Genomic DNA, 15833 nt, shown 5'->3' with positions numbered 1-15833 from the left:
TATCGCCTCTTCCCACAATCGCATACAAGATTTCTCCCGCGCATCCCCCCTACTTTGAAACTCTCTACCCCAACATATCAGTGTTACGGCGCCATCTGCCCCCTTGTCCCGGGCAGGGCTGTGGAGTCGGTAAGCCACAGTTGCGACTCCGACTCCTGGATTTTATCAGGCTCCGGCTCCGACTCCTTCATAAATGGCCAATTCATAACAACAAATTTACTGTAGTAAAATATTAAACATCGTGCTTATTCAGTTTCTCACCATCATATAAGTAATCAGACCACTTAGAGCAAAAACTACATTTATTAGAGTACAATTAGAATATAGCAAATAACTTTTATAAACTTTTCTAAACTGTAAGTAAATATGCAATAAACACTTTTATGCAGTTAATAAGAAGAAATCTATAAATTTGTCCTCAGAAAAAGTATTGCCTCTGTCAGATCCTCCTTCATGGATGCCCTCAAATCTGATCTAATTATTTTGAGAGCAGAGAACAACCTCTCTACACTAACTTGTGTTGGTGGCAAAGCAGTAACCACTCGGGCAACATCTCTGACAATGTCAGGATACAGAGGAATCGCTTGTTGCACTGTTATTTTTGATGAACGGTCAAATTTCTCAATTTCTTTTAGTGCACATGAAAAATTCTGCTGAAATGTACTGGCTGTGTTCCTTGATGGGTATGACTCTTCTTCTATGCGGGAACGCTTTGCACGGTCCTTGTGAGCCAAATATTTTTCGAAATTAAATTCTTCATCAGTTGATGATGAGGGTGAAGATGTGGCAGGACGACCAAATTCTTCTTGTTCCTCCTGACTGTTCTGCAACCCTTTCATCCTTACTGCTATTTCAAACAGAGCTTCTTTTCCTTTACTTAGCTGTTGATCATCTAGAAGAATCCGATGCATTGGGTCTACATAAACAGCTGCCAAAAGAATGTTATTTTGTAATAGTAGCTCCTCTCCGTTTCATTGATGTAGCAATGCCACTTGCAATTAACCCTCCTCTTTGGGACAGGCGAAACATCAGGTTCTTCCACTCCTTTAAGAAAATACCTGGAGTTAAGTCCTCTGCTTGTAATTTTTTTAGTCACTGTAAATGGGTGCTCTAGCAATTTTTCCAGCTCAGTCACCTGATTCCACTGACTTTCATTTAGCGTCAGTTGAGGGTTAGCCATGTCTACAAGAAAGATTTTCAGTTCAACCAAGCGCTGAATCATTAAGTAATTACTGCCCCATCGTGTGGCTTGATCAATAATTGCCCCTTTTCCAGCACGTCTCTTCAAAATTGAGTCAACTTTAGGGGTTCTGGCAACAGTAGCCAATTTTCTCACCTTGCCAATCAGTGCAGCAGCATGTCCTTCTTGCAGACTGTCTCTTATAGCCAGCTGTAGCGTATGCACAACACAGCGCATGTGATGAATGAAAGAACATATTGACACAGTTTCAACAAGATCATCTAAACTATCATGTTGCTGTTCATCTGAAGCAACTTCAGTTTGCTCCTCAGTTACAATACTGTGTTCCTCTATTTCAAACATTTCTGTGTCTGTGGACCCAGAATGTTCTTCTAGCTGCTGGTCACCATCATTACTCTCATTCATTAGCTTAATAGTACTTATATTTGAAGCATTGTCAGTTACGACAGAAAGAACTTGCTCTTTTTTAAGTTCATAGTCTTGAAGAACCTTTTCCACCAAGACCTGGAGAAACTCACTGGTGTGATGAGCTTTGGTGTCTTTTTTACTGCCAATGTCTTGGTAACTATTTCATTTTTGTCACAAACAAATCGGACATTGATGGCAAAATAGTTCACTCTGTGACGTGTGCAGGCATCCATTTTAAGAAACAGAAAGCGTCCCTTGAGAGTTTTTTTAAGTTCTTCCTTTTGTTTAAAAGCTTCTTCGATTACTAATTTTCTAATACTCTCTCTCTCCAGAGAAACACCAAGCTTGCGGGCCATTTCCCCATTCAGACACATAAAAGCTGGTCGTGAAAATAATGAAATAGGCACACTATCCTTTACAACAAGCTCTATGATGTTTTTTAAATGTATCTACTGTCATTGTCACAGTAACTTTGTCACTGACAAAATATCTTGCAACTGATGGCTGCAAAGTTCTCTGCTCCTTTGTTTGGCTGGAAGAGCTGGGCACTGGTTCATTGGTTTGGATGCAGTCTTTCTCATCCACTGCTTTCAGTACTTCTGGATGAAAGCGCTGTAAATGTCTCTTTAGATTAGAAGCTCTGGTAGGAGCATTTTTATCTTCGCCTGAATATGCACTCATCTTGGCTTCACAGCATTTGTTTTCGTCTGGATCATTTGTCATACACTGACAGACATAATGTTTTCTATCTTGAGTGATGGTGAAATGTTCAAATACAGCTGATTTAATGTGATGCTTCTTTGACATTCTCAGGTTTTTAATTCTGCATTCACAATCCAAATAACAATTGTTTTTCCTAAAAACAATTGTACAAAATTATTGCCAGGTCATACAACTGATGTAGTGATCAGTAATACTGTTATTATTCCTCATGTACTCACAGTTAACTGATGCAAAGTTTGTTGAAAGGATAATACTTCTTACAGTCTTCCTCTTCTGAGTAGCAGGCAGCTGTGAGATGCTTGGAAGACGCACACCTAGTATGATCTAGTCTAGAGGAGGAGCTTTACTACTAAGAATTTGCAACACATTTTCACTTTCAGTTTCATACATTGTAAGTAGGGGGGTTGGGGCAGCATGAGGTTAACCAAGTATAAGATTAGATAAGGGCAGTGGAGAACAGTGACACACAAGAAGTAAGAAATGTCTCTATCTCCAGCAGAACTGCTTATCACTGTTGTTCATAGTTTGATAGAACATATATATTTGAGTAACATTTATAAAATTCATATGAAAGTTCAATTATGAAATATTAATACATTTTTTTTAAAGCTGGAGTCGGAGTCGGTACATTTCTACCGACTCCGACTCCAACCAAAACTAACTCTGACTCCGACTCCACGACTCCGACTCCGACTCCACAGCCCTGGTCCCGGGATACTCACCGCGTTCCCCCGGGGTGCCGCTGGCTGGGCACCTCCGGTGGTCTCTCCTCAGTTTCCGGCTTGGCAGGCGCGTTGGGGATCTCATCCGCCGGGCACCCGCACCCAGATGCTTAGGCCGCGGCCTTGTGCCTCCTCCGGTCTTTATGCTGCCTGACCTGGAAGTCCTCCTCCACGTGCAGCTGCAACAGGTATATCAGGCTGCTTACTTTAGCATCTGTTCTAGGCCAGTGTTGATTCCAGCGCTGGTGCTCTTCTGATTCTCAGGTCCCAGTGTGCCTTCCTATGCGCACTCTGCTCTTCTTTTCTAGCGTGCTTCCCTGTGTGCACTCTGTGCTCTTGTGCTTCCCAGTGTACGCTCTGCACTCTCCTGTGTCCAGCGTGCTACCCTGTGTGCGCTCTGTGCTCTCCTGTATCCAGCGCGCTTCCCAGTGTGCACTCTGCGCTCTCCTGTATCCCGCGTGCTTTCCAGTGTGCACTCTCCTGTATCCAGCGTGCTTCCCAGTGTGTGTTCTGCGCTTTCCTGTATCCCGCGCGGTTCCCAGTGTGCGTTCTGCGCTCTCCTGTATCCAGCGTGCTACCCTGTGTGCGCTCTGTGCTCTCCTGTATCCAGCGCGCTTCCGAGTGTGCGCTCTGTGCTCTCCTGTATCCAGCGTGCTTCCCAGTGTGCGCTTTGCGCTCTCCTGTATCCCGCGCGCTTCCCAGTGTGCACTCTGCACACTCCTGTATCCAGCGTGCTTCCCAGTGTGCGCTCTCCTGTATCCAGCGTGCTACCCTGTGTGCGCTCTGCGCTCTCCTGTATCCAGCATGCTTCCCAGTGTGCACTCTGCACTCTCCTGTATCCAGCGCGCTTCCCAGTGTGTGCTCTGCGCTCTCCTGTATCCAGCGCGCTTCCCAGTGTGCACTCTCCTGTATCCAGCGCGCTTCCCAGTGTGCACTCTCCTGTATCCAGAGCGCTTCCCAGTGTGCGCTCTGTGCTCTCCTGTATCCAGAGCGCTTCCCAGTGTGCGCTCTGCACACTCCTGTATCCAGCGCACTTCCCAGTGTGTGCTCTGTGCTCTCCTGTATCCAGCGTGCTTCCCAGTGTGCGCTCTCCAGTATCCAGCGTGCTACCCTGTGTGCGCTCTGCGCTCTCCTGTATCCAGCATGCTTCCCAGTGTGCACTCTGTGCTCTCCTGTATCCAGCGCGCTTCCTAGTGTGTGCTCTGTGCTCTCCTGTATCCAGCGTGCTTCCCAGTGTGCGCTCTCCTGTATCTAACGTGCTACCCTGTGTGCGCTCTGTGCTTTCCTGTATCCAGCATGCTTCCCAGTGTGCACTCTGCACTCTCCTGTATCCAGCGCGCTTCCCAGTGTGTGCTCTGCGCTCTCCTGTATCCAGCGCGCTTCCCAGTGTGCACTCTCCTGTATCCAGCGCGCTTCCCAGTGTGCACTCTCCTGTATCCAGAGCGCTTCCCAGTGTGCGCTCTGTGCTCTCCTGTATCCAGAGCGCTTCCCAGTGTGCGCTCTGCGCTCTCATGTATCCAGCGTGCTACCCTGTGTGCGCTCTGCCCTCTCCTGTATCACGCATGCTTCCCAGTGTGCACTCTGGGATCTCCTGTATCCAGCGTGCTACCCTGTGTGCGCTCTGCGCTCTCCTGCATCGCGCTTCCCAGTGTGCGCTCTGTGCTCTCTTGTATCCAGCGTGCTTCCCAGTGTGCGCTCTGTGCTCTCCTGTATCCATCGCGCTTCCCAGTATGCGGTCTGTGCTCTCCTGTGTCCAGCGTGCTACCCTGTGTGCATTCTGCGCTCTCCTGTATTCAGCGCGCTTCCCTGTGTGCGTTCTGCGCTCTCTTGCATCCAGCGTGCGTTCCAGTTTTTCGTAACCTTCTCAGTCTCCTTCGAGCCGGCCACCTGGTACCAGCAGTCACGGTACTTTATCCCCCTGGGTCTGCCCCTGACGCTCCCTGTATAAGGGATGGGTGCACTAAGTGATCTCGCTCAGGGTGGGTTGGTATCGTGACTCAGAGGGTCCACTCCAGGAGTCGTAACAATCAGACTCTCGCTTACCATGGAAACCTTCAAAAAGAACCTGAAGACCCACCTCTTCCGACAAGCCTACAACCTGCAGTAACCACCGATCGACCAAACCGCTGCACGACCAGCTCTACCCTCGCCTACTGTATTATCACCCATCCCTTGTAGATTGTGAGCCCTCGCGGGCAGGGTCCTCTCTTATCCCTTGTAGATTGTGAGCCCTCGCGGGCAGGGTCCTCTCTCCTCCTGTACCAGTCGTGACTTGTATTGTTTAAGATTACTGTACTTGTATGTATTATGAATACCCATCCTCACATGTAAAGTGCCATGGAATAAATGGCGCTATAATAATAAGTAATAATAATACTTCTCTGTACAGCCATAGCTGGTGATGTACTGTGGTGTTAAGACATTTTCAGTTCTGTGGTTTTACATAGGACTGCAGGAACAGGAGCAGAGCAGCTATCTGGCCCGTAGTTCTGCTCTGCCGTGTTGCCTGCATGCCTCTTTGTCTTCTTAGATTATCTCATGCAGGAAAGCAGAGAACCACGGGGTCAGGCGGCAGTGGAAAGTCTTTCCTCTTGTGGATGAGTTTTTATGTAGCATCTGGCGCCTGACTTTAAAAGTCAGCCTGAGCCGCAATGCAGGAGATGTCTCATGCTTAGTGATACGCATATGAGACTTTCTTTTTATCTTCAGTTTGGAAAATGGCCCAAAACTGGTGTCCACAACAGTTATACAGTCGTGATTGTAACCACTACACAGAGCGATGCGCTGCCATGAACCATGTCCTCATCTGCAGCGCAAATGATCATTTCACCTGACGAACAAGAGTTTTACTCGTCCGTCGGGGAATCAGCCGCTTCTTGATTATCATGGAATGATAATTGTACAGTGCAAATGGATCGTTAGCAAGATTTTTTTTTTACAGTTCTGTCCATATAGTGATCATGGAGTAAGTGTATGAAAAAGAAAGAAATGCAAAAAATTGCACCAATTTTCTTTTTCATTATTTTTTTTTTTTTACATCTGTACCATCTCCTGTAATTGTATTTTTATATCAGATTTTTTTTTTTTACTTCTCTTCTTTCTATTCGTGTTGCTTAGATCATTTCCTGATTGACCCATAGAGGATGAATCGGGACCAAGGCAAGATGGCAGAGAGGATATTAAAGCTCACCCTAGAGATCCTCTTCCATTTAACAGGAGAGGTGAGAGATTCTGATGACGTCACTTTACACCATTCTAATGGAAGCAATGAAAAGTCAGGAGTGCGGCCGAGCACCCCCACCAATATCATACATACATACAAATCATAGACACCAGAAACCAAAGAGGCACATAAATAAGCAGCTCCGCGCACATCCGTGTGCAGAAAGTAATATATCATCTTTATTTAACATGATAAAAGAACGAGGATAAAACATCGCTGATAGGCTGCATCAATAGTGCAGATGAGTAATGGCATCCTGTATCCACACTCCCCAAAAAGAAGGCTTCAGGGTCAAAGAATAGGGGTCCTCCCTTGAGCAAGGAATGAAATTCTGGCTATTATAAAGCGTTAGTGAAGGAAGAACCAAACCGGCTTGTAATGTGCGATGTATCCCAGTATATCAATGGCAACACGAGCTGTAAATGAGCATCAGGGCACAATGCATAACCGGTTATATGAAAAAGTGCTGATGTAAGAGTGGGGAGGACCTGAACTCGAGTTGTGGAAGGAAACGAGCCCATGTGTTTCACTACTCTAATGCTACTTCCTCAGCGGTAAATAATACATTTTATTAACCCCTGAGGAAGTAAAGCAGTGAAACATTTGGGGTCACTAGCTCATTTACAGCTTGTGTTAATAGTTAACATGCAATAAATTCCAGTATACTGATTGAAACACTAGCTGTAAATGAGCTAGTGACTCCGAGTGTGGTACAGCTCTAATGCAGCTTCCTCAGGGGTAAATAAAATAAATTATATACCCCTGAGGAAGCTGCATTAGAGCAGCGAAACACCTGGCATCTTTTCCTTCCATACCTCATCTTCGGGTCCTCCCCAATCTTACAACAGGACTTTTTCATATTATCTCTTTTGCGTTGTGCCCTGATGCTAATTTGCATCTAGTTCTTCCATTGTTATAAGGGGATACATTGCACTTTACCAGTCTTTTTCCATCTGTTTCGCATGTATATTTTTTCACACTTGATCTATGTATTGATTTCTGTATTTGTAGGGGTTCAGCATTTTTGTAAATCCTGGAATTATTGTCTATTTGCACAAAGCCTCCTTTTGACCCTCATACCTTGTTTTTTGGGGCGGGTGGATACAGGACACCATTGCTTATCTGCATTAATGATGCACTAATATTTTATTTTTGGCCTTGCATTTAAATTCATGTCAGGTAAATGTGATATATTTTCTTTGTACATAGGTGCACTCATAACTTGGTCTTGCGTTGTCTCTTCAGTTTTGGGTGTGCACATCATTATGTATTAACAGATGGATGTAGCTGGAGAGGGGAAAAATCTGGAAATGATATTTATTAATATCTCCATACACAGGATTACACGGTGGTGAAGAAGACCTCTAGTGATCGCTATCAGGCTCCTGGGTCTGATGGACGAGGAGGAACCCTGAGCCCAATCACCGGGCCTCCACCTCATCCCCGGATACATGAGGACATCAATGACCAGAAGATCCTAGAACTCACCTACAAGATGATTGAGCTGCTGACTGGAGAGGTGACACCGCTGGGAATGCTGGGACATTATACAGTGACGGTATGAAGGGATCGGGTAGATGACGGTATCATTGTATGTGGCAGGTTCCTGTAAGGTGTCAGGACGTCACCGTCTACTTCTCCATGGAGGAGTGGGAGTATCTAGAAGAACACAAGGATCGGTATGAGGATGTGATGGTGGTGGACCACCAGCCCCGCACATCACCAGGTAATAGACATGACTACATACACATATCATTTAACCTCTTCCCCGCTTTTGTCACTGCCATCTTGGTACATCTATGAAACCCGGCCTTAGGGCTCGCTCACACTTGCGATGAAATCGGACGAATGCAATCCGATAAAAAAAAATCTGATTGCATTAGGACTAATGTTATCCAATGATTCAGTGTTCATCTGTGATTTTTTTTTATCAGCTCAGATCGGATTGTGACCGGACTGAGAAAAAAAATCGTATCATGCTGCTAGTGGAAGCGAATTTCGGATCTCAATCGCCAATACATGTCAGTGGGTGCGAGAAAAAAAGTTCGCACAACACTCAGACCATGCATGAGCGGTCCGATTTTTACGCACCCATCTTCTTGAAAACCCAACATTCCGTCAGCTGCGAACAGTAAAATTAGAGCATGACCCACCAGAATAGAATAGATATATACACATAGAATAGATCGATATAAAGATGTCAGTGACATATATAATTACTACAGTGTGCGTATAACTTACTGTACATGTATTTAATTAATAAACACATTTATGAAAAAAAATGGCTTGGGATCCCCTGAAATTTTATTAACCAGTAGAGGGAAAGAGGACAGCTGGGGGGGGCTGATGTTTATAGCCTGGAAAGCAGGTGATACACATGGATCTTCCCAATCTATTTAATATCAGCTCACTGCATTATACTAAGCCTTTGCTGGTTACTAAAATGGAGGACTCCCCTCCCCCCCCCCCCCCCCCCAAAAAAAAAAAAAAGAAAAAAATGACATGGGGTCCCCCTGTAATTAATATCCCTTCCTGACATCTGACGTACTATCCCGTCCATAGGACCCGGGCCCCTGTGCCCATGGACGGGATAGTACGTCATAGCGATCAGCGGCACTCACGGGGGGAGCGCCGCTGATCGCGGCCGGGTGTCAGCTGATTATCACAGCTGACACCCGGCACTATGTGTCAGGGGCGGTCACAGACCACCCCCGGCACGTTAAGCCCTGGCACACTGCGATCAAACAAGATCGCAGTGTACCAGGGGTTTAGGGAAGAATCGACAGGGAGGGGGCTCCCTCCGTGCTTCCCTGAGACCCCCGCAGAAGCGCGATGTGCAGCACTGCTGCGGGGGCCTCCTTCCCTGCAGGTCCCCAGATCCAATATGGCGACAGGGACCTTCGGGGGCCTGCAGGGAGCCCGCTTCCTCAGTGCCTGCAAAGCGCAGGCATGAGGAAGCCTTCTGCAGTGCCTGTGTCAGATCGCTGATCTGTCACAGCGATCTGTGATGTGTCAGATCAGCGATCTGACACTAGACAGTGATGTCTCCCCTGGGACTATGTAATAAAGTAAAAAAAAAGTGTAAATATAATTTATAAAAAATTGCTAAATAAATTTTAAAAAAAATATTCCGTAATAAATTCATTTTTTGGAAATAAAAAAAACAAAACAATAAAAGTACACATATTTGGTATCACCGTGTCCGTAACGACCCGCCCTATAAAGCTGTCCCATTAGTTAACCCCTTTAGCGAACCCCTTAAAAAATAAAAATAAAAAACAAAGCAAAAAATAATGCTTTATTATCATATCGCTGAACAAAAAGTGCAATAACGCGCGATCAAAAAGACGGATATAAATAACCATGGTAACGCTGAAAACGTCATCTTGTCCCGCAAAAAACAAGCCGCCATACAGCATCATCAGCGAAAAAATAAAAAAGTTATAGCTCGCAGAATAAAGCGATGCAAAAATAATTATTTTTTTATATAAAATTGTTTTCATTGCATAAAACCGCCAAAACATAAAAAAAGACCTAAATGAGGTATCGCTGTAATCGTACTGACCTGAAGAATAAAACCGCCTTATCAATTTTACCGCACGCGGAACGGTGTAAACGCACCCCCCCAAAAGAAATTCATGAAACGCTGGTTTTTGTTCATTCTGCATCCCAAAAATCGGAATAAAAAGCGATCAAAAAATGTCACATTCCCGAAAATGGTACCAATAAAAACGTCAACTCGTCCCGCAAAAAATAAGACCTCACATGACTCGGTGGGTCAAAATATGGAAAAATTATAGCTCTCAATATGTGGTGATGCAAAAACTATTTTTACAATAAAAAGCGTCTTTTAGCGTGCGACAGCTGCCAAACATAAAAACCACCATAAATAGTAAATCAAACCCCCCGTTATCACCCCCTTAGTTAGGGAAAAATAATAAAATTAAAATAAATATTTTTTTATTTCCATTTTCCCGTTAGGGTTAGGGCTAGGGTTAGGGCTGAGGTTAGGGGTGTGTTGGGGTTAGGGTTGGAGTTAGAATTGGGGGTTTCCACTGTTTGGGCACATCAGGTGCTCTCCAAATGCAACAATGGCGTCTGATCTCAATTCCAGCCAATTCTGCGTTGAAAAAGTCAAATGGTGCTCCTTCCCTTCCAAGCTCTGCCATGCGCCCAAACAGTGTTTCACCCCCACATATGGGGTATCAGCCTACTCAGGACAAATTGCAAAACAACTTTTGGGGTCCAATTTCTCCTGTTACCCTTAGGAAAATAAAAAATTGGGGGCACAAATATCATTTTTGTGGAAAAAAAATATATTTTTTTTATTTTCACGCCCAGGCGTTATAAACTTCTGTGAAGCCCTTGGGGGTTCAAAGTTCTCACCACCCATCTGCATAAGTTACCTGGGGGGGTCTAGTTTCCAAAATGGTGTCATTTGTGGGGGGTTTCCACTGTTTTGGTACATCAGGGGCTTTCCAAACGCGGCATGGCGTCCGATCTCAATTCCAGCCAAAAAAGTCAAATGGCGCTGCTTCCCTTCCGAGCTCTGCCATGCGCCCAAATAGTCGTTTACACCCACATATGGGGTATTAGCGTACTCAGGACAAATTGCACAACAACTTTTAGGGTCCTGTTACCCTTGGGAAAATAAAAATTGAGGGTGAAAAGATCATTTTTGTGGAAAAAATATGATTTTTTAATTGTACGGCTGTACGTTATAAACTTCTGTGAAGCCCATGTGGGTTCAAAGTTCTCACCACATATCTAGATAACTTCCTTGGGGAGTCTAGTTTCCAAAATGGGGTCACTTGTGGGGGGTGTCCACTGTTTAGGCACATCAGGGGCTCTCCAAACGTGACATGGCGTCCAATCTGAAATCCAGCCAATTTTGCATTGAAAAAGTCAAACGGCGCTCCTTCCCTTCTGAGCTCTGCCATGCACCGAAACAGTGGTTCCCCCCCACATATCAGGTATCAGCGTACTCAGGACAAATTGGACAATAAGTTTTGCAGTCGAATATCTCCTGTTACCCTTGGTAAAATAAAAAAAATTGGACCTGAATTACTTTTCTTATGAAAAAAAGTTAAATGTTCAATTTTTTTAAAACATTCAAAAAATTCCTGTGAAGCACTTGAAGGGTAAATAAACTTCTTGAATGTGGTTTTGAGCACCTTGAGGGGTGCAGTTTTTAGAATGGTGTCACTTTTGGGTATTTTCTATCATATAGACCCCTCAAAGTGACTTCAAATGTGATGTGGTCCATAAAAATAAAATGGTGTTGCAAAATTGAGAAATCGCTGGTCAACTTTTAACCCTTATAACTTCCTAACAAAAAAAAATTGTAGTTCCAAAATTGTGCTGATGTAAAGTAAACATGTGGGAAATGTTACTTATTAAGTTTTTGTGTGCCATATCTCTCTGATTTAAGGGCATAAAAATTAAAAGTTGGAAAATTTTCAAAATTTTCGCCAAATTTCCGTTTCTTTCACAAATAAAAGCAAGTTATATCAATTAAATTTTACCACTGTCATGAAGTACAATATGTCGCGAGAAAACAATGTCAGAATCACTGGGATCCATGGGAGCGTTCCAGAGTTATGACCTCATAAAGGGACAGTGGTCAGAATTGCAAAAATTGGCCCAGTCATGAACGTGCAAACCACCCTTGGGGGTAAAGGGGTTAATAACCAGCCAAGGCTAGGCAGAGAACTGTGAGCTGAAATTAATAGGCTCGGAAGGGTCCCCTCCCAGACTAAAAGCATCAGCTCTCAGCCGTCCCAAAAAGGGAGCATCCATAAGATGCGCTAATTCTGGCGTTTGGCCTCCACTCTTTCCACGTGCATTGGCAATTGGGGTAATAGGGTTGGGGTTTATATCAGCTTTGTATTGACAGCTAACATCAAGCCGAGAGGTTAGTAATGGAGAAGCGTCTATAAGACGCCCCCATTACTAACCGCCAGTCATATTGTAAATAAAAAAACACCCAGAATAGAGTCCTTTAATTGAAATAAAGACACTGAAAAGCAGTTATAATCCCCTTTATGCCTGACCTGCTGATGCCCATGTCCCCTGTAAAAGAATTAAAATAATAAACAACCATATTGCTCACCATTCCAATGAGAAGATAATCCATTTGACCCTTATCGAGTCTAGCTCTACTACATCTAGTTGATAGGCTGAATGCTGGCATGATGCAAGCGATAAGCCTGTCCACCAGCAGAGACACTGTGCAGCATCAGTGCCTCGCAATGTCGTGAAAAAGCTGAGCAGAGTTCATAGCCAATTAACTCCGTTCACCTTAATTATGTCACCACTTTCTCACGCCCTAACGGTGGCATCAGTGAGGTGAATGGAGTTCATCGACAAAGAACTCCGCTCACTTATGTCACTGCGAGACACTGATGTTGCGCTTTGACGCACAGCTCAGTATCAGGCAGCTCAGGCAGGCTGAACTTTCGCAACATGCCAGTGTTCAGTCTGGCAACTAGATGCAGCAGAGTTAGACTCATCAAGGGACAAGTGGATATTCCTCTTGTTGAGGAATATGTTTTTTTATTTTTTTTTACTCTTTTACAGGGGACATGGGCATTAGAAGATTATCTTCATGCCAGACAGGTGAGGGATATGGTTGTTTATTATTTAAATTCTTTTACAGGGGACATTGGCTTCAGTGGATTAGGCGTAAAAGTGAGTATAACTTTGCTTCTTTATTTTGAATGAAAAAAGGTGTCAGTGTCTTTATTTCAATTAAAGGAATTTATTCTGGGTGCTTTTTATTTACAATATTTATTATTTACAATATGACTGAGGTTAGTGATTGGGGCATCTTAAAGATGCCTCTCCATTACTACTCCCTGGGCTTGATATCAGCTGCCAATACAAAGGTAACATCAACCCCAATTCTATTGCCCACTTACCAACGAACCAGTGCAAATGGGAAGAGTGAGGCAAAGTGACAGTTTGGCACATCTTATGGATGCACCTTTTCTGGGGTGGCTGAGAGCTGATGTTTTTAGACTGGGAGGGGGCCAATATCCATGGTCCCTTCCTAGTCTATTAATATCAGTCCACAGCTGTCTGTCTAGCCTTTGCTGGCTATCAATTATTTGTCCTCCAATTTAATAACCGGTAAAGGCTAAATATACAGCTGTGAGCTGATATTAATAACCTGGGAAGCTTCATGTTTACTACCCCGTCCCAGGCTATAAACATGTGCCCCTAGCTGTCCGCTTTCTCTCTGCTGGTTAATAAAATTTTGGGGATCCCATGCCATTTTTTTCAGAAATGTATTCATTATTAAAATACATGTACAGTAAGTTACACACGGAAAATTGATTTATTTATCTTTCCATCTATCTATTTATGTGTGTGTGTGTGTATGTATATATATATATACACACACACACACACACACGTGGTCAAAATTGTTGGTACCCCTCGCGTACTGACAGAAAAACCCACAATGGTTATGAAAATGAGAAAATGAAAGTCAGACATCGCTTTTCAACTATGCTTCCGCAGAATTTTTAAAAATATAACCCATGAAATAGGCCTGGACAGAAATAATGGTACCCCTGAAAATAATGTGACAAGAGGGACATGTTAAATCGCGGTGTGTTCACTAATTAGCATCACAGGTGTCTACAATCTTGGAGTCAGTGAGTGGCCTGTATAGAGGCTACAGATACACACCATGTCACCAGACAGCACAGTGAGTATCACAGTCAACATGGACCAGAGGAAGCGAAGGAAAGAGTTGTCTCAGGAGATTAGAAAGAAAATTATAGACAAACATGTTAAAGGTAAAAGTTATAAGACCTTCTCCAAGCAGCTCGATGTTCCTGTGACTACAGCTGCACATTAGAAATGTAAGCTCCATGGGACTGTAGCCAACCTCCCTGGATGTGGCTGCAGGAGGAAAACTGATGACAAATCAAAGAGACGGACAATACGAATGGTAACAAAAGAGCCCAGAAAAACTTCTAAGCAGATTAAAGGTGAACTTCAAGCTTAAGGAACATCAGTGCCAGATCGCACCATCCGTCATAGTATGAGCCAAAGTGGACTTCATAGGAGACGACCAAGGAGGACACCATTGTTGAAAAAAATATAATAAAAAAGCCAGACTTGAATTTGTCAAACTACATGTTGACAAGCCACAAAGCTTCTGTGAGAATGTGCTATGGACAGATGAGACAAAAATGGAACTTTTTGGCAAGGCACATCAGCTCTATGTTCACTGATGGAAAAATGAAGCATATCAAGAAAAGAACACTGTCCCTACTGTGAAACATGGAGGAGGCTCTGTTATTTTCTGGGGCGGCTTTGCTGCATCTGGCACAGGGTGTCTAGAATCTGTGCAGGGTACAATGAAACCTCAAGACTATCAAGGGATTCTAGAGAGAAATGTGCTGCCCAGTGTCAGAAAGCTTAGTCTCAGTAGCAGGTCATGGGTCTTGCAACAGGATAATGACCCAAAACACATGGCTAAAAACACCCAATAATGGCTAAGAGGAAAACATTGGACTATTCTGAAGTGACCTTCTATGAGCCCTGATCTAAATCCTATTGAGCATCTTTGGAAAGAGCTGAAACATGCCGTCTGGAAAAGGCAGCCATCGAGCACGAGACAACTGGAGCAGTTTGCTCTTGAGGAGTGGCCAAAATACCTGTCGAGAGGAGCAGAAGTCTCACTGACAGTTACAGGAATCGTTTGATTGCAGTGATTGCCTCCAAAGGTTGTGCAACAAAATATTAAATTAAGGAACCATCATTTCTGTCCAGGCCGATTTCATGAGTGTTATTTATTTATTTTTTTAATTCTGTGGAAGCACGGCTGAAAAGCAATGTCTGACTTTCATTTGTTCACTTTCATAGAGTTTTTATTTATTATTACTTTTGTCAGATTCAAGTTATTTCTTTGACCATTTTTGATTTTTCTGTTATTAAACGAGGGGCACCAACAATTTTGTGTGTATGTATATACTGTGTGTAATATATATATATATATATATATATATATATGTGTGTGTGTATTGAAGAATATTTTCCTTTGAAAACTATCTTTAAATGACATACAGGATTACTCTATGTAAAAACTCATGTTAAATTCGCATTGCAATCAGATTGCGAATGTTAGGAGATAACAGCCGACTTTTCTAGATCAATATCGGACCGAATTTTTAAACGCTAGTGTGACCCCAGTCTTGGACTGGACTTCAAATGAGATATTCATTTCCACAATATACTGCAATACTAAAGTGTGGCAGAATACGGTGCAAGCGTTCAAACACTCCCAGGTGCAGGTCCCTTTGGAGGGAACTAAAAAAAAATGTAAAAATAATTAAGTGTTTAAAAATATGAAAAAAAAATGTTTAAATCATCCTTCCTTTTCAGAAATTGAAATAAAAGAAATTAAAATTATTTCATCCATATAGTATACACCATAAGGAGAAAAAAAAAATCAAAACACCAGAATCGCTGTATGGTTTTTTTTTTTTTTTCCTTTGGACATCGCGCCTCCACCAAAAAAGTGGTAAAAAGGCACTAATAA

The 15833-nt window shown here is 43.3% G+C and overlaps 1 protein-coding gene across 1 annotated transcript in view; it reads left to right on the top strand.

Moving 5' to 3' along the window:
- The window catches only part of LOC141056099 (uncharacterized), a 146826-nt gene that overhangs the window by 76000 nt on the left and 54993 nt on the right, over positions 1-15833 (top strand). Inside the window, 3 exon segments of the mRNA XM_073552754.1 lie at positions 6172-6275; positions 7617-7796; positions 7880-8003. Coding sequence (XP_073408855.1) covers positions 6172-6275; positions 7617-7796; positions 7880-8003 — 408 coding nt within the window.

The sequence above is a fragment of the Dendrobates tinctorius genome, unplaced genomic scaffold (assembly GCF_039654945.1).
Source record: "Dendrobates tinctorius isolate UK_male_01 unplaced genomic scaffold, ASM3965494v1 ptg000196l, whole genome shotgun sequence".
Classification (NCBI taxonomy): domain Eukaryota; kingdom Metazoa; phylum Chordata; class Amphibia; order Anura; family Dendrobatidae; genus Dendrobates; species Dendrobates tinctorius.
Note: the sequence above shows the minus strand (reverse complement) of the source record. Positions and strands in the feature narration are given on the sequence as shown.